At 43.9% G+C, this 19,020-nt stretch overlaps 2 protein-coding genes and 1 non-coding gene across 3 annotated transcripts; 2 read left to right on the top strand and 1 right to left on the bottom strand.

The window, feature by feature from the left end:
• The first annotated feature begins 303 nt into the window (after positions 1-303).
• Positions 304-9,751, top strand: LOC109773869 (probable cadmium/zinc-transporting ATPase HMA1, chloroplastic). The gene is given in 6 exon segments (XM_073499141.1): positions 304-834; positions 6,056-6,179; positions 8,035-8,250; positions 8,862-9,049; positions 9,137-9,223; positions 9,575-9,751. Coding segments are annotated over 6 exon segments (1,263 nt in total). The 5' UTR covers positions 304-363.
• Positions 4,785-4,858, bottom strand: TRNAR-ACG (transfer RNA arginine (anticodon ACG)). Its single transcript has one exon. It is a non-coding gene; the product is annotated as a tRNA-Arg (tRNA).
• A 6,119-nt stretch (positions 9,752-15,870) lies between the features above and the next one.
• On the top strand, positions 15,871-17,377 carry LOC109773855 (NAD(P)H-quinone oxidoreductase subunit L, chloroplastic). The gene is made up of 5 exons (XM_020332584.3): positions 15,871-16,150; positions 16,233-16,307; positions 16,428-16,538; positions 16,631-16,725; positions 17,054-17,377. The coding sequence occupies exons 1-5, from the start codon at positions 16,001-16,003 to the stop codon at positions 17,199-17,201; spliced, it is 579 nt and encodes a 192-aa protein (XP_020188173.1). The 5' UTR covers positions 15,871-16,000; the 3' UTR covers positions 17,202-17,377.
• Positions 17,378-19,020: the final 1,643 nt, after the last annotated feature.

Here is a 19,020-nt window from a genome sequence, read left to right as displayed (position 1 = left end):
CAAACATTCCATTCCAGGTAACAAAATAGTCGCTCCCAACAGAACCAAGAGGCATTTCCCCTCCCAACAAATGATAAATAGCCAAGCTTAGCCAACGCGATTTGGAGCATTGCACAACATACTGTTTCGCTGCCACTTCAGCTTGGAAAAACAGCCGTCCAATTCATACATCAACACGGTGACGACACCATGAGCCCCATCCCGGGCCGTGATCATCTTGTTCGCAGCTTCCCCACTCTCCACACGACCCGGCACAAAAGCGCCATGGACCAGTCCTCTTCCTGAGAGAGCCCACCACCACGGCCGCCGCAGCCCGCCTTGCCGGCGCCATCCCCGGCCGTCTGCTCCGCGACGCCACGCGCAATGCAGTTCCTCGCGGCTTCAGCCCCCTCGTCCTCCGCGCCGCGGCTCCAGCTCTCCGCCCGCCTCTCGAGGCCCCGTCCCTTCGCGCACCTCCGCCGCCGCTGCGCTCCCCATCTCCCATCCAAGCCGCTGCCCCTGGCACCCGTGTCTCGGGTCCTACTCCCGCGGGCACGGCGCTCCCTGGCCTTCACGCCCCGCGCCCACAGCAACCACCACGGGCACGGGCACGGGCACTGCCATTGCCACCACGGGGCGAACGTGCATGGGGGAGGCGGGGGCGCGACGGTCATGCGGTTGGCGAGGGCGATCGGGTGGGCCGACGTCGCCGACGCGCTGCGGGATCACCTGCAGGCCTGCTGCATCTCCCTCGGTCTCCTCCTGATCGCCGCCGCCTGCCCACACGTGGCGCCGCTCAACTCCGTCGGGCGTCTGCAGGCCGCGCTCATCGCCGTCGCCTTCCCTCTTGTCGGGGTAATGCACTCTGCCAGCTCGTTACTCCAGTTATTCTCTCGAGAATACCTGTTAGTTTTGATTTATTGCTAACTACTTCCTCCGTTTCAAAATTCTTGTCTTATATTTGTTTAGATACGGATGTACCTAATATTAAAACGTGACTTGATACATCTGTATTTATACAAATCTAAGACAAGAATTTTAGGACAAAGGAAGTACTCTACTTCTTTCGTTCTAAAATAATTAGAGTTTTATGATTGTCCTAAGTTAAAAAACAAGCTTGATCAAATCTACAGAAATGCCCTCTCCATAAAGAGATATAAGAGTATTTAGATTACTAAGTAGGGTTCAGGTCATTGCCCTGAACACTAAATAAAACAGACATATCCTTCTACTAATACGATTGGCATGAGATTTTATAAACTCACCCAGGTCTAGGGCCTGTCACTCAGGTCCCAAAGCCTAATGGGCAAAACTCCATCGAAAGCGGGTATCGAGACAAGTGAAGATAATATGGGTCCCAGGCTTCGGGACGCAACAAAAAGACACATCATCACTAGGCCAATATCGTTTTGCCATCTTCGTCCTCAAGGAAGGCGATCCCACGGAAGCTACCATACGGTAATTTTTATCGATGAAAAGAGACGCTTACCACAAGATTGGGTGCAACAGCAAAGGGCACGATATGGTAGCTCCCGTGGGATATGTCAGAGCATACCAACGAGTAAAATCTCCTTGTGCTTCGGGCCCCCATAGTAGCAACAAAGAGTGTGCTAAACTATTGGCAGGGGTAGAAACTGCTGCGGTCTCTGCTCGACGGGTGAGTCTTGCAGTCAAGCTCCCTTCTGCCTTTGCACTCGAGGACCAATGTCCGTATGGCCCGAGGAAACCTTTGCACGCCTCCGTTACCTTTTGGGAGGCCTAGATATGTTTCTTTCTCTTGTTTGAGAGAGCTTTTGTGTTGAAAATATTCTTACTATTATTGTATTATCTTATTTATAGTGAAACAAGTTGAGAAGAGGTTGTAAGATGATCATCTCATGGCTATTGGGAACGAATCAAATCAGATGGTTCTATTTCTCAACCTTTCTGACTTGCTCCTACGGAACCAAGGTTGAAAGGATTGAAAAAGTCAGTCATTCACAACCACTGATGAAGGATTCCTCGAAAAGTTAAGGATTAGTAGTGTTTTTGCTAATCTATGATTAACCTCCTTTCATAATACTCCCTACCCCCAGGGGAAGTCGAATCCCCGCTGCCTCCTTGAAAGAGAGATGTCCTGAAGCACTAGACGATAGGGGCATCACTAGACGATAGGGCCATATACAACCGCTCATGATTATACTATAATTATAGTATGAGCAGTTTTTTGGAATTGTCAATATACTCGAAAAGTATAAATAGATCCAAAGCAAAGAGTTTTTCCAACTTTTCTGTTATGTTTTCATCTAGGATTTTTTTAGTTGATCGTTATAGATTAATTCTCCGTGCTTCATTTAGTGTTCAGACCAAAAATGCATCCATCCCGCAATAAGTCATAAAATTCTCTAAAAATATAGAGAAAGTTTCAAAAACAAAGAACAAAAGTGAATCAATTTAGTAGAAAAGTACTCTATCAGATTCGAACCAACGACTTACGTCTTAGCACGAGATTACTCTACCACTAATTTAAAAAGCCCTTTAATCCACTTTTTTAAAGATCTCGAAAACTTTGAATTTGAATTGAAGAATTTGATTATTCAATATTCGATTGGAGTGGATTCACAATAATGAAAAAAAATTATGATATGAGTTTTTTATTTCATAATCATTATCATTTCTAATTTCATTTTTATTCCCAGAGTAAATAAAATTGCTAATTCTGATTAGAAAAAAAGAATAAATATCAAGCGTTATAGTATAATTTTGAATACTATAAAAAAGTAAGACGGGAGGTGGGGGAGATAAAAACTTTTGGATATATTGATTCGGATGATAAGCTCATGAGCTTGGTCTTACTTCACCCTAAACGAAAGAAGACTTCCATATCCAAGTTTAGCTCAGACGTAGCTGCCTTCTTTTTGGGCTCGCGATTTCCTAAGAATTGAGTTAGTCAAGTCCACTATTTCGTATACACGAAAAAGGTATGGTAGGACAAGTGCAGGACCGATTCCCCATAATAGGTTAGATCGCGCCAATATCAATTCTTTTTATTCCAAGGCGAAGATTGAACGAATCAAATCAGATGGTTCTATTTCTCAACCTTTCTGACTTGCTCCTACGGAACCAAGGTCGAAAGGATTGAAAAAGTCAGTCATTCACAACCACTGATGAAGGATTCCTCGAAAAGTTAAGCCAAGAATGTGAGACCATTAACACGGTTAATGCTAAACTGCTTGAAGTCCAGGCAAAAAGAGGTCCAAAGCATACGGCTTTCTAGATGTATATGACGATCTCTAGACAGATGGATCTTATATGAATCATATGATGAAGTACCACATGAGTGGATACATAGGAAAGGAATCCAAATCTGCCGAATCGCTCATGTTATGATCTTCTACATCCTAGGTCTCTGCGTTCCGTCATCTGGCTTATGTTCTTCATGTAGCATTTAGATCGAATGACTCTATGAAATTACGTCGATACTTCCACATATTATGGGTAACGTAGGAGACATCCCTATTTTCCCCCGGGGGTCTTAATTACCACTGCTTAGCTTTCAATTTGCCTCTGACCATCAAATTAAATGTGAATAACCCGTCCTCCTCTCTTTGAAACAAGGGGCGCTTCCGGTTCTGTGCGTGCTTCAAACAATTTTGTCAACCGACGAAGTAATGTCACTCGACTATTATCAACCTGACTGCAATCTTTTTCAGTCGGTAAGGATTGCACCAGAGCACCTTCTACTTCTAATAGGCCATGAACTATAGATAGAGAAGAATCATTCTGAGCGAGTACATAAGAAGCGATCCACTTTTTTTCATCGGTTCCAGGGGAAGACCAAAGATCTTGCGCGGCAGGTCCGCCAGATTCCCTCATTTCACCAATTCGTACTAAATAGCGAGCTAACGAATCCCCTTCTTTTTGCCATTGGACTTTCCAATCAAATTGGTTGTAAGACTCATAAGGATCTACTTTACGAAGATCCCATTGTATTCCAGAAGCTCGTAACATCGGTCCCGATAGTTGTTGATGTTTATATTGGTCAATCATAAAATATAAATAAGAAAAGAATTTATATTTATTCCGATCAAACTTCCTCCCTATTAACCTGGAAGTTCTTTTCAGATACAAGAAAATGATTAAGTTCTAGAGCCAAAGATCGTAGTTCTCGAACGAGCACTCGAAAAGATTCTGGAGGATCCTCATGATTAGGTAATGAATTTCGTCGACTCGAAGGGTTGCCATTAGTGTTTCTTGACTCTTTTTTCGGAAGCAAGGGGAAAAATAATGCCTAAATTCTAAACGAAAGTAGAAGTTCAAGGCCTACCATGCCCCCATTAACACAGCAGTAGATATGGGTCCTTTGAGAATACGCCTCCTCAACGACCAATGGTTAACAGCGGTTCTGTGGATCCGCCTCTTCAGGAAAATGAATATCTCCGGAAAATATTTTGAGTTTCGTACGGCTTTTTTTTCTCTTCACTCGGACCAGTCCGCCTAGTCGACTTCTTGTATTTTTTGTGAGAAAAAAACGGACAAGGCCGACAGATTTACCTGATGTAAAGAAGATCCTAAAAGTCTCTGATTAGTCGACTCTCTCCATTTAACACTTTCCTCTCTCTCCTTTTTTCCACTGACTCATCTCGAACGAGGAAAAGGATCCCTTCGAAGAATTGACCGAGGAGCCGTATGAGGTGAAAATCTCATGTACGGTTCTGTAAAGGGACAGTAAGGGTGACTTATCTGTCGACTTTTCCACTATCAACCGATCATGATTTTCCTACCCTCAGGGGGAAAGTAAAGGCCCTTCCCCCTTTGGAAGGCTGTGGGCGAGGAGGGATTCGAACCCCCGACACCGTGGTTCGTAGCCACGTGCTCTAATCCTCTGAGCTACAGGCCCAGCTGTCTCCACTGGATCTCTTCCCGGGGGTACCCCTTCATTTCAGGTTAAGAAGATGGGAAAGCGCCTTTCTCTCTATAAGAACAGTGCGTTCCGAGGTGTGAAGTGGGAGAGAGGGGATGTGATGATTGAGGTTTTGAATAAGACGACCTTTGCATTTTAGATTTGGATCTTTTTCTTATTCACGAATATGATATTTTTTGGACATTTCTAATAATAGCAAGCCTTATTCCTATTTTGGCATTTTCGATTTCAGGACTTTTAGCCCCGGTTAGTGAAGGACCAGAGAAGCTTTCTAGTTATGAATCGGGTATAGAACCCATGGGAGGGGCTTGGGTACAATTCCGAATACGCTATTATATGTTTGCGCTCGTTTTTGTTGTTTTTGATGTGGAAACCGTCTTTCTATACCCTTGGGCAATGAGTTTCGACGTATTGGGTGTATCCGTTTTTATCGAAGCTTTGATTTTCGTGCTTATCTTAGTTGTTGGTTTAGTTTATGCATGGCGAAAAGGAGCCTTGGAATGGTCTTAACTGAATATTTAGACCAAAAAAAAAGAAGGAAAAGATTCTATTGTGAGGATCCTCCAGAATCTTTTCGAGTGCTCGTTCGAGAACTACGATCTTTGGCTCTAGAACTGAATCATTTCCTTGTATCTGAAAAGAACTTTCAGGTTAATAGGGAGGACGTTTGATCGGAAGTAGCATTAATCAAATTTGCTTTTTCTCGTTCTATCTCAGATGCGGATGCGGATGGGAACGACTCCGGCTAATAAAACACAATGGTCAGGTTGTAAAAATATGTTACTTTCTGTCAAATTTAGACACTTAGGGTTACAAAGGGGAATTTACTCATAAAGTTAATAAAATACAATGTTTGCTCGAGATGCGGATGGGAACGACTCCGGCTGGGTGAGGTGGATGGATTGTTCAAGTTGCGGTACGCTGAAGATGGATCGAGAGGAGCTTGACAGGAATGATGAATTGAGAACGAGGTCGACTGAATAACAAATTGGTTGTGAGGAGAGAAAGCAACCTAGACCCTAAACCCTATGCTCTCATACCATGCGAGGAACTTGACTTGTATATTCCAGGGGCTCAAGGCCAATATATACAGTACATGTGTTGTATAAGGATACCAAAAGCAGCTGTAATACATATCTAACATAATATATCCCAGGCAGTTGACACACTGAGTTTATGATTCATAGGGCAGTGTTACATCACTCTGTTGGGAAGGACAAGGACCTCCCAAAAGTTGTTCTACAAAGCTTCGAGTCCTTACCTGGTAGAGGAGTTTTTGCTACCTTAAGCATCACAAAGCTAATGTGTACATCCGCAATATATTTCAACCAGCAAAGTCATCTTGAATCATTAGATATATTAAGCAAAGATTTTCTGTTGTTCTATGGGATTTCGTATATTTGATTTCAACAATGAACAGGAATTCATTTCTGTACAGAAATAACTTTTTAATAAAATGGAAGTAGGAAACTCTCCTACTGTTCTGGAGTAAATAAAAAACAATGAACAGCGAGGGTTAGTTTTTATATCCTTACGTGTTTATTCCATCTCAATTATTCGAGAAACAGAAGGAAAACAATTGTAAAATATGTTTTCTTTGCTCGAAAGTTAATTTTGACAATATTAAGAGATTAAGAAAGAACCAGATATAGCACACCTATCTTCATGCTCTTTGAAGCTGACTGTTTTCATTGAATGATGCATTGAAGACTAGCAGTTGTTTTGTTTAATCAGTTTTGAGTATTGGGAAGATTTGGACCTTTAATTCTCAGCTTGGTCTCTGATATACCTGTGTTACAGGCAACAAACAATGAAAACAAACTCTCTACGGCCGCTATCGGTTCTGTGGAATATATTTCTTCGCTATACAGATCAAATGGTGAATGTGAGCAGGTACAAGAGGCAATAAAAAGTTCTGCTTATGGTCCTGAATTTGTCCAAGCTGCTCTATTAATGGATAAAAAGGTGAGGTAAATTAGAGTAGAACCTTCTCATTTCACAGCATGCTTCTCCCCGTTTATTTCGATATCCTTTTTATGTTGTTGCGCAGATATTTCTCTTCATGTTTGATGGAAGCATTCATGTATAACTAGGGAAATTATAAATAAATTCTGTCTTTATCATTAATCTAAGGTGGATTGGAGTCCAGGCTGTCAAATGCTGATAAGCTGTCTTAATTAAAAATGGATTATATTGCAGACTTCCACATGCTCATAAGTTTTGTTACTTCAGTAATAATTTGTGACGTGTGAATGCTCTTATGCTTGTCGCTTGCTGGTTTGCTGACATTTAGGCTGCATCTTCAGTTGATATTATATTAACTAATAGAGCAAAGTGAAAACTAAAACATAAATCAGATCAAGTTTGAAATATACAAAAGCACTGCTAGTCTGTAGTGGTGTACACAAGTTTGAGTATATTGTTAGTGCATGGAGTAGGAAACCTAAGACATACAGTGGTATGTACAGGCATGCTTTCAAGGTACATTTCATGGAAAATGTAGCTGAAATTAAATCAGCTAATTCCGTTGTATACTGTGTGGAGATGGGATTTTTTTAGTTAATTTAAGATAAAATTGGTATTACTTATCTGGCCATTTAGTTTCGTTGACCTTTCGTGGCCTCAGTAATTAAATCACTCATGTCCCACAATTCAGGTTGGACACTTGAACCACAAAAGCTGCCCAGATGGCCAAACATTTGGTCCATCTGCTATGGATAGCCTGTCTGTTTTGTACCCTTCCGTTCACAATTATAAGATGTTTTGGGTATTTTAATATAGACCACATACGGACTGAAATGAGTGAACAAACACACTAAAATGTGTCTATATACATCTGATTCAAATAAAACTTAGAACATCTTATATTTGTGAACTGAGGGGTACCTTCTTTAGGTCTTTGGCCCTGATAAATTTTTAATCCTAATGTGACTGCGTTTGGCCTGACTTGGAAAATAGAGTCCGGACCTATGCTTGCAGTTTCAACAGCAGTCTTGCTTTATTGGCAAGAAGCTCCACTTGACCACTTAGTATCATATTTCTGCCAGTTTCTTCTGTCAACATACATTCAAATGTGTCATTACCATATAAAATGTAGGTTATGTAAGAACTACCCTCCAACGCATTATTTATTTGCTGATTGATTTTTTTCCAGATGACCCTTTTCCACTTCGAGGATGAACCCCGTCCTGGTGCCTGTGAAGTTATATCCACCTTAAGAGAGAAAGCAAAACTTCGCATCATGATGCTCACTGGAGATCATGAATCAAGTGCTCTGAGAGTTGCTAAAGCTGTTTGTATTGATGAAGTGCACTGCTGTTTGAAGCCAGAGGACAAACTGAATAAAGTAAAGGCAGTTTCAAGGCGAGGTAGTTCATATCTTCTTTTATTGTGAACCGAAGCTCAGTATCCCATTACTACCAGATTTCAGTTCTGCAATTATATCGGATTCTTTTAGTTTTCTCATATGTTATTTAATTGCCAATATATCTGTCCATAATTTAATCACAGCTGTTGCTTTCTACAAATGTTTGCCATTGTGCTGGCTCTCCATGATTCAATCCAATAATTCTAACTGTTCTTCGAACTTCAGATTACTACTATTGTGATGTTAGGTAAAACCTACCAGCTACGACCTCAGCATCTTCTGCCCATAACAGAACATTTGTTGTGTATAACTGAATTGTTAATATATCTTTGAAACATTGTGCACTTCTTCAATTATGCATCGTTAGAGCTTCTCTTCTGCCAGCCAATTTGATTAGTAAGCAGTGTGTGGGATTCACTTTGCTCCCTTGTTACCGAAAAAGGCTTTCGCCCCGCTTTATAAATAAAGCAAACCGCCCAGAGCACACATACAAGGTCTAGTGCAAAACACACACACCCAAGACACACAAAGAGATCCAAAAGTATTGCTGTGGGATTCACTTTGCTCCCTTGTTGGTGAGGGAAGTTACATTTCGTCCGTATTTGTTTCCAGGTGGGAGTTTAATAATGGTCGGCGATGGTATAAATGACGCGCCAGCTCTTGCAGCTGCAACTGTCGGTGTCGTTCTAGCTCAACGTGCCAGTGCAACAGCAGTAGCTGCTGCAGATGTTCTGTTATTGCAGGATGATATCTGCGGGGTGCCATTTTGTATCGCTAAAGCTCGTCAAACAACTTCACTGGTATTGTCACTTATGGGCATCACTGCAAAACACATTAACTTGAGATATAATGTTACTGGTTCTTACACTTTAGGTTCATCCTTACAGGTCAAGCAAAGTGTAGGGCTTGCCCTAACTTGTATCCTTCTTGCTGCGCTTTCTTCTGTCTTGGGATTTCTTCCTCTTTGGTTGACGGTGAGTTTGTTCCTCCATGCAGTATGCTGCCTTGCTAATACACCTGTGGTTCAATGAATTTTGACGACTGATTGATCTAGTGACCATATCCTAACATTGGTAGAGGATGAATCAAAATTGTAGAGCTAAAAGCTGAAGAAATTTATATTGACAGTGAAACGCTACAAAAAAATAAATTTGGACGAGCATCATCGATAATGTTGTTATGCTGTGAAGAAAATCAGTAAAGCTAGACTAGGCCGTAGGTTTAATTTGTGTTGTTGGAAACTTTGGTAGTTCCATTTGAAATAATGCTACCACCGGATATGTGATCTGTGCCTGAGCAAAAAATAAAATAAAAATAAAATGCAGGTTCTTGTTCATGAAGGAGGAACCCTTCTTGTCTGCTTGAACTCGATACGAGCCCTCAATGCCCCTACATGGTCTTTGGCAGACGAGATCCGACAACTAGTTGATGGCCTGAGGAAGTATATCTCGGCAAAGTTGAGCAGCTCCTCAAATTAGGCAGCTAATACTGCCCCGTTGTAGGTTTTTGCAGCGACAAATATCTACATGAACCGTTGGAATTTAGGTGGAGGGGCTGTGGGCCTAATATTTGTAGGCTGTACTCAGCTCACCACCATGTAAGTAAATAAACAATGCTGATCATACTGTAACTAAACATCTGATCAGGCTTGTTCGATCCCCCGTAAATATTTTACTCGTGGAGTTAAGACACTGCTTGGTCCTTGAATTATTGTCCGTGTCTCGGTTTAGGTCTTGAACTATAATACTCCCTCCGTTTCTAAATATAAGTCTTTTTATAGATTTCAATACGGACTACATACGGATGTATATAGACATAGTTTAGAGTATAGTTTCACTTATTTTGCTTCGTATGTAGTCTATATTGAAATCTCTAAGAAGACTTATACTCCCGAGAAAGGTGTTTTGGAGGCCGAACTCCATGGAGGCCTTTATTTTTGAAAAATTCAAATTCAAACTTCTATGGTTCAAAAAATTCTGAAAATAAATATGCGTGTATGTAAGGATGTAACTCACATGTGTGTAAAAATTCATGATGAAATATCTTCAGTTGCGACCTGTACAAAAAAGACAAATTCATGACCTGGGAGGATGAATAGTATCATGTGTTAAACAATTCTAGATTTGTCTTTTTTGCACAACCCTTATTTCAATGTATTTTGAACTGAAAATTTACACACATGTGTGTTATGCCTTCATATATATCTGTAATCTGTAAAAAAAAATTAGAATTTTCTGAAATGTAAAAGTATGAATTTTAGTGAAATTTCAAATTTGCATTTGGAGGCCTCGCTGGAGCCCGAGCTCCAAAAGGGATTTCGTATACTCCCTCCATTTCTAAATGTAAGTCTTTTTAAAAGTTTCAATATTGACTACATATAGAGTAAAATAAGTAAATATATATTTTAAAATACGTCCATATACATCCGTATTTAGTCATTTCTGCCGTAGACGAAAAGCAAAAAAAGCAAAACAAGAGGGAATCGAAGGACGGAAATGGAGTACCCATTGACTTCGAAGTATCATCATGCCGCTCAAGTGTTCGTCCCCTCCCCAGAGCACGTCGCGCCTGCGCACCGGCCGCCTGGACCCGTCAATCGGGGCACGGATCATGGCCGGCAGCGCCTTCCATCGGTAATTGTAGCGACACCGGCAGCGGCAGCCTCTGACATGACCTCCACGCCTGTGGTTTGACACACCAACTTGGCAAAAGTTTCTTCCTTCTTTTCCCCGGTCTATTTGTGCCTGGGCTGCCAGCCCCCGTCATGATTCATGCCTCTTCCTTTGTCCAGGATTAGTCAGCCTGTTCAATTCACATGAGCCATGATCCATTTTATCGAACGTTACCAGGGTTGGATCTTACTCGTTTGCTGAACCGAACCATGGCAAGTAAAACGAGGCAAAAATAATTTGAACCGACGGTAGCATCTACAACGCTGCATAACCAGCCCAAACGTCCCGACAAACTGCTCACTCTCTAGACTGAAAAAAGCCACCCAATTAGGTTCCTCATACGCACCCCAAATGCCTGAGCTGTCTGGCAACCTCCATACCCAATCCATATGTGAGACGAATATGGGGAGGCCCGGACGCGGACAACGCCGCCATGTCGGACCGGCCCAGTATGGCCCACATTGTCCCCACCATTGTCCCCATAAAACCCCCAGCCGGTCGTCCGAACCCTAGTCAAACCCCACTCGCTCAAGTCCTCTCTCCCTCTCCGCTCCCCTCCCTTCTCCTCCTCTCCCTCTCCCCAATCTTTCCCGTCCCCTCCGCCATGGCCGAAAGCGGAGCCGAGAGCGGCTCCAACAATATTAACTGGGCTAAGCCGGCTACCGACTCGTCAAGCTCGTCTGGGCCGGACGAGGGGGAGCTCGTGCTCCGCATTGCTCTTCGTTGCACGTGGACGGACTTGGACGGGAGCTCCTCCTCACGACATCGCCGGTGGCCAAGGTCGGCAACTGCAACTCCGCGGCGCCCCGACACCTTCCTACGCGGTCTGCGTTCCCCGACAAGGTGGCAGGGCGCTCAACGACACCCGGCACAGCTAGCAGCTGCTCCTCCTGGGTGCCGCTGGGTTCTAGTGCCCGCATCGCCGAGCCCACCACCGCAGACAGCAGATGAAGACGGAGGGGCGCTTATTGTCAAGCCATGAAGAAGGCGGCGCAGGTTGCATCAAAGCCGCTACGGCTGCGGGTCCTCCAGATCTAACCAGAGCCGTTGCCACTCGCCTCCAACGACGGTGAGGCACTCCATGATGCAATTCACAGCTCCAACACATCGGTGGAGACGGATGCCCGCCGTCGGTAGCGTGAAAATACATCGGCGCTCCGCATGGCGCTCGAGGAGCCCGAAAGGTTAGCGATGCAGAACCACAAAATCTATCAACAAAAATCTTTCCTCTAAACAACCCCTATGTTTTTCTAGCGGTGCTTGGTTCCAAAGATTGTTCTGACTTTCTACCATAATGTTCTAACTTTGGGTGCTAGTGCCCGCACCGCCGAGCCCACTGCCGCAACAACAACAGATGGAGACGGAGGGGCGCTTATTGTCACGCCACGAAGAAGGCGGCGCAGGTTGCATCAAAGCCGCTACGGCTGCGAGTCCTCCAGATCTGAATCGGAGTCGTTGCTGCTCGCCTCCAACGACGGTGAGGCACTCCATGACGCAATTCGCAGCTCCAACACATCGGTGGAGATGGACGCCCGCCGACGGTAGCGTGAAAATGCATCGGCGCTTCGCATGGCGCTCGAGGAGCCCGAAAGGTTAGCGATGCAGAACCACAAAATCTAACGACGAAAACCTTTCCTCGAAACAACCCCTATGTTTTTCTAGCGGTGCCTGGTTCCAAAGATTGTTCTGACTTCCCACCATAAAAAAGATTGTTCTAGCTTTGCTTGGCTACAACGTCTAATAGGCGGAGGAGACATGAGAGACATAATGCCATCCTCTTGATCCCCATAGCAAATGGTACAAGCACACCAAATCCTTTACTGCACAGTTGGACGCGGATCCATAGTCAACCCACCTATCCAAATAAGAACAACTCAATAGACATCAACAACCACCACCATCCTAGGTCGTTGATCATTTGGGCCTCGCCTTGATGCTAGGGCCTGCGAGCGATGGCACACAACTAGATCTAGCACAGTGACAAAGCAAGAGTGGAAGAAGTGCAAGAGGAGGAAGTGAGTTGACGGTGGAAGAGAGAGGACTGTGCACAGAGGTGGAAGGATGTGGCATGAAGGGAGTTCCATCGAATAAAGTACAAACTAGGGGATGTCGTGTTCATGCGGCCTAGTATATATTTCTAACAAGGGTAATGCTTTCTTGATCAAGCTTTTATAAATAATCTAAGTTTGAGTTAAATAGAAAAAAATCGACAAACTTATGGGCGACCCTACGCGTGGGCCGACTGATAATTAGAAAAGATCCGCCACCTCGCTGAACATTAGATGGAAATGCTAATGGCCGTTTGATTAGCCATGCATGTAAGCAGCCATCCCGTTACAACAAGAGTGGTGTTGCAGAAGGCCTTCTGCAACAAGATGCTTGCTGCAATCATCTCAAAGCATTTTTCTTTCTTCTGAACTATTTTTGCAACAAAGGCAATGTTGCAGAAAATAGTTGCAACAAAAGATGTGTTGCAGAATACATTGTTAACCGTTTTCTACAGTAATTTTTGTATGAGAGCTCGTGTTACAGAAAATATTTTGCAACAACGGACATGTTGCAGAGATTATTCTAGTGGTAGTTGCGTGCATCTCGGCGGAGAAGCTCGCTGGAGAAGCTTGTCGGCATGCTTGCCGGTTCTAAGCGCCGGTGGAGACGGACGGAGCAACACAAGTAGGCGATAGCTCGACGAGGGAGCTCGGTCTCTCTGGTTGCACACCTTGCAACAACATGCAGCTCACCAGAGAAAACTCGCCGGCGAGCGCCGATGGCGACAATCGGTGGTGGTAGTCGAAGCAGCACAGGGAGGCGGTGACTCGACGGGATCTTAAGGCAGTCCGAGCAGCGTGGGGAGACAGTGGAATCAACGAGAGCTCGGGAGACGTCTCTCAAGAATCCAGATCCTACAACAAAGCCGTTGTTGCGAGAGAGAGAGAGAGAGAGAGATTGCAACAACGGGACAGTTGTAGAAACTAGTGGTGGTGGCCACATAGCACATGGCGTGCAGCGGACGCGAGCCTGCAATCCGCAGGGTGATTTATAGCATTTCCCTAATCTTATATGGTTATTCCACACATCCAATTTAAATAAAAACACTTATAAGACATCTTGTATCTAAAAATCTATACCTGCTAATGAGGTAAGGTGTGTTTCTTCAATTTTTTAATCTTTTCATCGTCAAAAACATTTTTTTTCTAACAGAGATGTTACTAAATTTCTGCACGTCCATATGCTAGAAAAGAAGAAAAGTTTTTTTTTAGAATTGGTTATGTGGGCCCCACGTGCTGTAGCCATGCTAAGCTAGCCCACTTATTTTCCTACTCATGTAGCTGGAAAATCCTATTTGCTTCCTGATACGACAAATAGTTGGAGCTTCGCACAAGGCGGCCAAGACTGGGCCAGCCTGTTTTTCTTTTTTTCCGTGTTCTGTTTCTATTTTTTTTTCTGTTCCTTTCTCTTTCTCTTTTCTGTTTCTTTTTTCTTATTTCCCTTCCAAATTCATTATTATTTTTTACTTTTTTGTAAATTTAATTTTTTCAAAAAAACCTTTAGAATATAAAAAACATCAAGGTTTTCAAAAATCTTCAGAGTTCCAAAATTTTGTTCCCATATTAAAAAATGATTGGTTAAATTTTTGTTTTGTTCCAAAATGTGTTCAAAGTTTTAAAAATGTTTCCATTTTTCCAAAAATATTTGTGCTTTCTAAAATTGTTCGACAGTTTCAAAATAAAATTGCATTTTAGAAAATGTTCCAAATTCTAAAAATATTCTTGTTTCCGTGACATGCCCATAAATTTAAAACAATTTTTGTGTTTAAAAACCATTTTCTAAAATAGTTCTGAATGTCGAAAACATGTTCCTGTTTTAAAAAGAGGTTCACAAATTAAAAAAAATCATGTTTTATAAAGGGTTCATGTTTTCAAAAAATGTTTCTGAATTAAATCTCCCCGTTTCAAATTGTGTTCGTCTTTTCCCAACAATGAACGGAATTAAAAAAAAAGGTATTTCAAGATTGTTCACGTTTCCAAGAATATTTAGCAAAAGTAAAAAAAAACAAAAAGTATTTCGAATCTGACGCTGTAGTATGATCTTAAACATTCGCGCTGGCCATTGGTTAGAATGATCCGTTTGTTCGAGTGTTTAGCAACACGTGGTTGAGTTTTTTAGGTTGTGAGTTTGATCCTTCAACTCATCCTTTTGTGGATTTTTACTCGCGCTTTGCAGATACAGGTCGTTTTGGTGCCTGCCCAGACGCGAGTGTGCGTCCCACACGCTATTTGATGATAAAAGAGAATGCGATGGCCGGCTATAACTGAAAGAAATCGTGGGCACGTGCCAATAAAAGAGAATATGCTGGTTTGGTCTAGTTAAGAAAAACTGTGGGCACTTGAGCGCAAAATTAATTAAAGAGAGTAAACTCTGGTAAAGAAGAGACTGCCTGGTTATACGCCGATTCGGCTAATGAAATTGGATTTGTGCGCCGCAAGAAGTAACCCATCCAATTTCGCCGTCGTAGGAGAGAGTTCGAACCAACCATGCTTCAAAGATCGCCGCGCAACCACCAAATGAGGAGGCAGCCATCCCTTGACACGGAGGCGAACCTGGAGAAAACAAAGGTACGAGTTGGTGGTCGCCGCCACGCCGACCAACCCTATCACTATCAAGATCTCGCTGGTCAAACATAACAAGCGAGAAGACCGCAACTTCTCGCTCTGTCGCCCCACTACGGCGAAGACCTTTTTGATGAACACATCAATTATCTCTCCTGTTGCTTCTCGAAAAAAAAAAATCTCATGTTGCGACGCATGTGCTAGTTATTACTATAGGTAAACAATAGACAGTCATAGAAGGGCGACAGGACACAAATTCCAAAGATTGTCCCAATGTTGTTTTCCAAAGTAAAATAGACGAACGAGGCATCCGTCACCGAGTGGCGTCCACTGGATCCCCATCCAACGGTGCGGGCACGTCAAATCCTTCACTGCCAGACAGTTGGACGCCGGTCCTTAGCCACCCCCGCCTACCCATCCAGATAAGGCGCCACGGCCACCTGCCGTCCAAAGCTGTTGCCTGCCACCAATGGAGACCACCGCCTCATGGCGCCTCCTCCCGGCTGCGTCCTCGCCGCGTCCCTCCCTGCTTCAAGCCAGACGGCAGGCGACCTTCCCTTCGTCTCTTCAACAGCCGGCGATCTCCAAGTCCAGGATCCTCTGCCTTCTCCATGACAAGGTCTCAGCTAACCACAGCTTCACACATATGTATTTCCGAGTTGTGGCATCTGATCCGCCTTCTTTCTTGATTGCTTGCGTAGCCTGCCCCTACCGCCCAGAGCTCGCAGCTGCAGAAGCTGGCCTCCGTGTTGCAGTGCGGCGCCGTCTGGGCAGCAGTATGGACGGACACCTTTAAAATTTCATTTGATCTTGAACGAATCACATACATGCATATGGATATTAATCAGTGATCGCGCTGCGGCGAATTCGTATGTGTTTCGTGTCCATGCGTGCAGGTGCAGGCCCCGGCTGCTCTGGCGACGGTGAGCGGGGAGGAGGACCTCGACCTCCTGGGGATCCTGCCGCCGGTGGCCGCGATCGCCTTCGTCTACCTCTTCGTTGCTCCCGTACGTGAGGCTAGCTGCTTGTTCTGACCCGATTTGGGGAAGAGTAACGGGTGGTTAACTGATTGTGTTCCGGCGGTGTGGCGTGCGTGCAGCCGATTATCATGAACTGGATGAGGCTGAGGTGGTTCAAGCGCAAGTTCGTCGAGACGTACCTGCAGTTCATGTTCACTTACCTCTTCTTCCCCGGGTGAGTCGGTGCCTTTCAACAGCTAGCTGCGGCTTAATTAGTGCGTTTACAAATAAATAAAAACAATCAAGGCAAGCTCGATATACTACTGTCGAGGTAATCACACTTACTATTGCTTTATATATAAAACGTGACGAAAGCCTGTTTCAAAAAGTAATCGCGCGTACAGTATTATGCGGCACCTAGCTAGTTCAGTTGAGAATCTGGTGCGACAGTACGTACACCTATTTATTTTTCTTTCGAAAGGGAAGTATATATCACTAGAAATTAAGTAGTCTTCTATACCCTCGATGATATCATCAGCTGAATTCAGCATCTATTCGTGCAGTTTGATGCTGTGGGCACCGTTCGTCAATTTCAGAAAGTTCCCAAGGGATAAAACCATGAAGTACCCTTGGTCAAAACCCAAGGAAGGCACCCCGCTGTTCAAGGACAGATACCCACAAATTGACTCCTTCAGAGAGAAGTACTACTAGTATATACGTACTGTAACAAATGCAGATATGGATGATCAGGAGCGACGTTTCTTTTACAGATTGACGTGCCTCTGTAATATATATTTTTCACATGTTCTATTTGGACGCCCCAAGCATATTCTAGGGCCCGCCATGAGCCCGTAAAGGAAAATCTAGGGGAATGGTCATAATCATCATTGGACGTGTTTGGTTGCTCACACCGTTTTTGGCCTCTTCCACTCGTGGCCCTCGAAGCCAGGCGGGGAATGCAGGCTCTGGGTCATGTTTTGCCACTTGTTTTGTTATCCAGAAATTCCAGTCTGCATGAGGGCATCAATGCTCCCCAGTGTTTGGTTGCCCGCGTTTCGGGATTTTGGCCTGGGTGATGCAGATCGTTGTGGTTGGTTGCACATTTTTGACCTGTTGTGATTACCATGCACCCCCTATGTGGTGAGTTTACCGGTTACCACTGTTATCATCGCATTGTACTTATGATCATACACAATTAGGATAACAAACATACAACAATGACAGATTGGGCGAATATTATGAAGTCGTTCAACCTACTTAACTCGATATGACCAGCGCCCCCTTGTCTACCCCATGCCTGCTCTTCTCTTTGACTATGAACTTGGAGTAATAATCATCTACCTCCTCTCTAGTCTCAAACCCTCTATGACAACTATTCATGTAACGGTTCACTTACTCATGGCAAGTCTGTCATGAACTGTAGACTCCTGAAACCCTCCTTGAGTACACCACACACTACTTAATCAACAAAGGCAGAAGAATAAAATATCAACATGGAGAACAAGCAATCATATGGCAGATAAGGCTGAGTTTCTGACAAAATTAGGGCATGACTAAATTCAACGTCTTTCAGTGCCTACAATGGTTAGCATCAATAATTGCAATGCGGACAAGAACAATGCATCACTGCAATGGTAAATATGAGGGGAAACAATGTTGAGCATGCATCGCTGGGCAAGACTTGAATGATCTTCACTGCATGTGTTTTTTTTTGGGGGGGGGGGGGGCATGTTGTCACGTGGAAGGGGAAAGCTGATACAAGATATGAGAACTACAATGTGTACAACCAACCCTCATACAAACGATCGCCCTGATACATGGAATGCGCAACAGTGAAATCATGAAGCTCAAAACACTACCACAAAACATGCATCTATCATACTACGTATGACCAAGATAACATCTAATCTACAACGTCCGCACATAAATGCATGAAATAGACGTGCAAAACATGTCATACTAGCACATAAGCATCAATCTACCACAACACCATCAACATCATCATTGTCGACAAGCAAAGCCTACCGACCATGAAGCAATACTTGCAAAACCTATCGTACTATCTTCATATATACTCAGACCTACCACATGCTCAAAGGTCTAAGCTAAAAAAAACTAGATTTTGATGTTACTTAAACACATTAGAGGAGCGAAGGAGGCAGAAAACAACTCGAAGAAGAAGACGAAGAAGGCTTGCTGCCGCCAACCACCACCTACCAAAGAAGATGGTGCCACTTACCTGCTCATCGGTGAGGAATCTTCTCGGTATGGAGAGTTCGAGGGGGGGGGGGGGGGGGTTGGAATGGCGGCATGGGTTTTCGCGGTGAGCCGAAAGGAGGGCAAATAGGGTAAAGGTTTTGGTGGGCGATAAACATTCTCACGTCGCCTTTTGCGGATACGCGCAAGCTCATGCGATCTCCTCGCTCGCACGCACTCGGCACCGCATCCCCCCTTCGTGCATCCGATGAGGTTGCCTCTGCGGAAACATCTGATTTGGCATTCATTCGGGGCCAGCCTCTGGACCGCTTTG

Source organism: Aegilops tauschii, chromosome 5 (genome assembly GCF_002575655.3).
Source record: "Aegilops tauschii subsp. strangulata cultivar AL8/78 chromosome 5, Aet v6.0, whole genome shotgun sequence".
Classification (NCBI taxonomy): Eukaryota; Viridiplantae; Streptophyta; class Magnoliopsida; order Poales; family Poaceae; genus Aegilops; species Aegilops tauschii.
This window is presented reverse-complemented; position numbering and strand designations above follow the sequence as displayed.